The sequence below is a fragment of the Neolamprologus multifasciatus genome, chromosome 19 (genome assembly GCF_963576455.1).
Source record: "Neolamprologus multifasciatus chromosome 19, fNeoMul1.2, whole genome shotgun sequence".
NCBI classification, from domain to species: domain Eukaryota; kingdom Metazoa; phylum Chordata; class Actinopteri; order Cichliformes; family Cichlidae; genus Neolamprologus; species Neolamprologus multifasciatus.
This window is the reverse complement of record NC_140457.1, coordinates 21629145-21635212: the sequence shown is the minus strand read 5'-3', so window position 1 is coordinate 21635212 and position 6068 is coordinate 21629145. Positions and strand designations below refer to the sequence as shown.

Here is a 6068-nt window from a genome sequence, read left to right as displayed (position 1 = left end):
TATATATCAAGCAGTGGCCTCGGGAGAACTGATAGGATCGAAGCGAAAGTGGTAAAAATACTGAGTCATCGGTTAGTATATTAACACGCTGGGGTTGCTGTCTGAATTACATAACCATGAGTCAAAATTACAGAATGAAATCATTGTAGATCTAAATCAGGAAATAATCTTCATAGTTTAAGTCATGAGCGATAGTTTTCTTTTCTGAAAGCGTATGAAATTCCACAACCAGAATGATTGGAGGGGGGGAAAGGGGCTGATGATTTTGGTGCTGCATGTTTGCAAGCTGCTGTGTGCAAGCCTGATGGAAGTTGACCTCAGTCCTTCTCACTGTGCAAAACCTCTACTAGTGACTTAAAGTGAGCCTAGGTAATGGACAGAAAGCTTTCTGCTAACTGGTGCATGCAAATACAAACCAAAGGCTACAAATAGGTAAAGACTACATGGCACTTGAGTGTTCTTGTCCATCGCAGTAAGAGGACAAAAGCTTTTCTTCTCCGGGGGCCTGCCTACAGAGCATTACGGTAGATGGCCTCCTCGTAACCAGCTCTCCAGTGCAGTGCGGAGAGCTATGGATTTTCTGTCGGGAGTCGCTGGCTGGGACGAGCTTTTAATAAGTCATGCCAACCGGCGAGCCATAGAGGATGCATTATGGTGCAGTTATGCCGTTATTATGATGGGAGCGCATCATGTTGCCCATCACTTATCGCTGAATTTCAGCTGCTCCCAGCGCTAAGCCACAATTTAAAGTAGACAGTATGGGAACTCACCACTAGAGAGGATCTTGGCTGGCAGTGTCATATTTCCAGTGTGAAGTGTGCTCCTCCAGTGATCCACTTGCATGTAAAACTAACACCGCTTTGAGCCATGGTTCATCAGGACAGTGGCTTCCTGGGGATAACCACAGCCTGATCTGCTCACAGCTGCAAGTGGTTGATTTCACTTGCTAATGAGCCAGCTACCTATCTTGCAGCCATTCATCAAAGTCTGCCCAGCAAGTTGACTGTGTAAAGTGGACCCTGTCATCACAGTAGATTAAAAGTTTAAGCATACTTTCAATGCTTTTTGGGATTGGGGTAAATACTTCCTGAATAATGTCATTAGACATTTCCAAGGAATTTTTATCTGATGCCCCCACCAGCATCAGATTACAGTCAGCACTAAACTGTTCTCGTGTCCTGTTAGTAATTAAGCAAACACCATTACCTGGAGTGCAATCTATGCTTCCCCTTGCATGCCCCCTGCTGACAGTGCATTACTACAACCCCCTTTGGTTTCTAAAAGAGAAATTAACAACCACCAGTAATTGGTTTGGTTATTGTAGCAAGTTTATTGGACATCAATGTTACATGGCCTGAAAGGTGCATATACTCAGACTGAGGCATGAAGCCCAGCTGAAGTGTCTCACTGAAACCCATTTGTGACTGTGTTGGATTAGAGTAGAAAAATCTGCTCAAGAAATACTGAGCAAGAAAAAAACAAAAACAGTACGCATACAAAAAAACACTGCTTAAGAACACTGGACACAATGAGGAGTGAAAAAGGAAAAAATTTGAGTAGTAGCTTGGTAGCTTAGGCATGGACATCAGTTCAGTATCAACATGTATTTACATCTATGTTTTTTCTCATGCTAGTAGCATTTTTACTAGATTACATTGCAGTGCACAGGGGTTCCCATTATTTGGTCCAACCACTGTATTTGCATGAATCCAATACACCTTTTAGTGTGTCTTCAGCTCCCAGGGTATCCCCCTCAAAAAGCTTTTTTGTTTGTTTATAAAGCCTTCTGAGTAACTGGAAATCTCTGACGATATTTACATCTGGATGATGAACAGTCACTACATGATCTAGTCAAAAACGGTAAAAACTCATTTGGAAACATCAGTTTGCAGCACCAGCTGCAGCTTCATCCTTCTGCCCTTCCTCTGATTCTTGTGCTGTCTTTTTGAAGAACCGTTCAGCTCGTAGCTCCTCAAAGCAGAACTCAGCAGCACCATTTAGCAGCAGCTCTTTACAGTACATGCTCTGCTCCTGTTGTTTTCCCGATTCTGCCTCCTTCTGCTGCTGCTGATGGTCCTGCAGCCTTTTGAGAGGAGTCTCCTCTCTGCCCGGCTTACGCGCTGACAAAACTGTGTTAACTGCTGGGTTGATCTTACATGGAGTCCTGAGGGAGGGACAGAACAATCCACTTACATTCAGCTTAGGAAGACACTAATCAACATGTGATGTGAATATGATATTTAGCAGATAAAGCAATGACATAAAATAAAAACTGGACCTTTTTCTGAGATATGCTACTAAAAATGTGAAGAATACCGGAAATACTTTTTTCCCTCAACTGCAAGTATATATGGTAGTCTATTCATGTCTGTAGGTGCAATCAGCCTCCAGAAAACTGCACCCAGACTGAACAAGCTAATGATTTGATAACTGAGATGACGGAGGATTTTTTTAAAAATTCATTTATTTGGGCTTTTCAATTAAATGTGCGTATACAGCCACAGATCTTGGTACTCAGGCATTTCTGTTGAACCTTTAATGCTCCTGCCTGTTGTCTCTTTGTCTGTTCCCCCCCGGTGAAAATAATGATTAATATTAAAAATGAATGAATAAAAAAATGAAGGTTTTTATAGTAACTCACATTGTAGGAGGCTGATCCGACTCCTCCACAAACGGTTGGAAAGTGAGTTTGGGAGGCGGTGGAGCCATAACAGTATGTCCAAATTTGGACTTTTGGGGCATCTATGACGACATAAAAAGAAAGTTATGAATCAACTTTGCATAATGGCTTTCAACACACACAACAATGAGCCTGTTCACCCATACCTTCACATCACACCATCGCTCAGGGTTCTGCTCATTCTCCTTCGCCCTAGATGTGGGAGGAGCCACCCAAGCTTCCAATCTAGGCTCCGATGGGCCTGCGCTCTGAGCCCTATTCTCGTCAAAGATGACCAACCGACTGTTACTGCCAAGAACAGGGGCGCCTTGTGACTTCAGGCCACCGGGAATACCTAAATACAAACTCATTATGTTTTTCCCAGTCTTAAAGTACTGTTATCATCAATTTAGTATTTTGAAACACATTTTATTTGTATATTCATGTGCTTACTTCTGATTCCGGCCCCTGTTCTGTTGATGGGGGCGACAGCCTTTTTCTTCCCTCTGTGTTTCAGATCAGCTAGAGAAACTCTCTCGAGTTGCTTAGGCTCATCATCACTGTCTTCCTCCTCCACATTCATCATCACCTGCCGGGAAACGCGTGCCTGCAGTGCCCTGCGAATATAAATACCGAAAAATGTGATCACTGTAACAACATAACAGAGATGTATTTTTATCAGAAACTATACTGGATGCCTCCATACTTGTGAAACTGTAGGAGTTTATCATGTGGCTCAGCACTCTTTCTGAACCCCTCTTGGTAGACCAAGTCTGCTTTGCGGAAATTGCCCTGATCCTCATACTCCTCTGACCAAGCGATGTAGAGGGAAGCTTGTGTTACTCCAATTCCCTGTGCTTGCATGTATCTGTAAATTTCCAAAGGCTCTTGGCAGTTCTTCGCCTGGTGACATGTAATGAAAAGTTATAAATGCAGCATTAGTTTGTCAAAGTAACAGAAATAGTCAGAGGTTATGCTTTTGCACTCACAAATTTGATCCAGAGGTCAACATAGCGGGGGTCATTGTGATAATGTTTCTCCTCTGTAAATCTGGTCACGACCCGTTCCAGCAGTGTGGTGAGGTTGCTCTCTTTTCCTCCCTGGGGGAAGGTTTGTTCTGTCCACTTAATATACCTGGAAAAATAAAACCGTGTTAGGATTACAGGGACATTTAAGAGCAATGTTTATGAGCACACTTGGCTATTGACATATTTCCCTTACCGATCCCAAACACTAAGTGGATCATCGCCCTCGTATGTGCGCAACTCAGACTCAAATGCCCTGCAGAAATAAATATACACAAGGTCTTTTTTCATCATATAGAAAAATGCATGGACAAAATGTACAACAGAAATCTCTGTCACCTAATTTAAGTTTAAAATAGCCATCCATACTGTCGCTGTTGGTTGATTGCAGAGGTGGGTCCATCTTGTTGTTGACTCAGCGCCTGATGTAAGGCCGATATGGCTCTTCCCCGCCTCAAAGGCTGGATGTTTTCTTTGCTGAGCTCCCATTCCACATCTCCTCCTTCTGCCATTTCTGAGACAGAAACTAGATACATACAGCAGGAGAATTAATTACTTGATATTTATCCCCGGCTGAATTTGTAATTAAGAATTAACCAGAACCCCAGAAAAAAAAAAGCTGCATGACAGTTTTAAATGGATTTGTTATTTGTTATTGAGTGAAATAAGTACTTGATCCCCTACAAACAGCCAGAAATCTGGCCCACAGAATCAGTCCTGGATCTTTCGCCCTCTGTATTCACACATTTAATTCAGTTGCTTGGAGTTTTTAAGTTGTCCTATTTTTTAATTTCTAATCTGTAATCTAACTTCAATAAGAAATCATCTTATAGGCAAATCAATAGAACAATAAAAATTAAACGTAACCCTTTAATGCCTAGTGTATCATATTTGACACAAGAATTTTTGAGACTACTACATCATCAGTGTGCCCCCCCCCCCCCCCCCCCCGCCCCCCCAAACAAACAAAACGGCCCAGAGATGTGAAATTTATATTCTAGATTGTTGGTCAGAAGGACGCCATACTGTCACAAAATGAATAACAGAATCATTTTGAAGTTGTATAATGGTTTTAAAGGAAGATTTTATGAGGTGACCTTCATAGTTTTATCTATGCTTTAAAAATTTACCACAATCCTGTTGTTTCTCTTTTTTACCCAAGTTTGACTTGATAAGTCTTGACTCAGATCATAACATGAGGGCCGTGTTGGGTGTGCCACTACATCATCCTTTTTATAACTCAAAAATGTTGCTAGAATGCAACCTTTTATCTTGGTGACCGTGGCAAACCAATTCTATATACATAGCAGGCAGGACTACTTTAAGGCTCTGCTATCTAATCTACCTAAAATCTACTTGAGTTGATTCAGATCTCTGCTGCCAGACTTCTTACTACGACCAAAAGGAGAGAGTACATCACACCTGTTGACTTTAAAATCCTTTTATTTAAATCCTCTAGCTGTTGCAAAGTGCAAGACAAAACCTCTGGGGAGGTAGCTTTTTTAGTGTTATGCCTCAAGCTGCTGGAACAGCCTGCCAGAGGACCTGGCTGTATTGAAATCTTTAAACTTAACAGTCCCCTCCAAAGCCTGAGTGTGACTGAATATTCTTTACAGACAGCACTTATTTTAATTTCATATAACTTCTTTGCTTTAAGTAATATGTAGTTTCATTCAGTTGTTATTTTATTCTTCACTGGTCAAGTCTGTTACTTTTTATTTCATTTGATGCACTTTTGTTGTAGTTGTATTTAATTTGAAATAACTTTTTTGATATTCTGACTTTGTTATACACTAACGTGAAATGTGATATACACAAAGCTTATTATTATCTCTGTATAGCCAAAAGTAATATATTACCGGTACTGTCATTATAATTGTTTATTTCGGGCTTAGTTCTTTTGTGTGAGAACTAAATAGCATGATGTCCAAGAGGCATACTGAACATGTTTCAGGACAACATGAACTAACGATGCACTTTGACAAGAACACATTTTAAATAATGATGTGGTAAACTTCCATCGTATCACAAACCGTGTGACACGTACACAAAATAAAGTTTAGCTATCAACACTCTCCCTGCGTTCCTGTTAACGTTAGGAAGTGCATGTGTTTGGAGCTAACACACTAGCTAGCGAACGATAGCTTTAGCCGGACCAACTTTAGCGTTTTTTCCATCGACGACAAATTTACATAACTGAATTAAAATACACTTTCTACAAAATGTGCGTGTTCTATACCGCTTCTGAGCCTCCTTTATTTCTTTTCTAGGTGACAGCTCGAACTCCAACGTTGTCGCCGTAAAGCTGTTGAACGGTTGTGTCTGTATTTTGAACAAGGACCGCCAGAGATTTAGCAGGACTCTGATTGGACGGAAAACCGGAA

At 41.1% G+C, this 6068-nt stretch overlaps 1 protein-coding gene across 1 annotated transcript; it reads right to left on the bottom strand.

Annotated features, from left to right (window-relative positions):
- Window positions 1-1287: 1287 nt before the first annotated feature.
- On the bottom strand, window positions 1288-6052 carry bub1bb (BUB1 mitotic checkpoint serine/threonine kinase Bb). Its single transcript, XM_085143041.1, has 9 exons — window positions 5924-6052; window positions 4054-4210; window positions 3881-3940; window positions 3649-3793; window positions 3366-3562; window positions 3113-3276; window positions 2827-3014; window positions 2642-2742; window positions 1288-2164 (listed from the first exon to the last, which is right to left on the bottom strand). The coding sequence occupies exons 2-9, from the start codon at window positions 4194-4196 to the stop codon at window positions 1882-1884; spliced, it is 1281 nt and encodes a 426-aa protein (XP_084999167.1). The 5' UTR covers window positions 4197-4210; window positions 5924-6052; the 3' UTR covers window positions 1288-1881.
- Window positions 6053-6068: the final 16 nt, after the last annotated feature.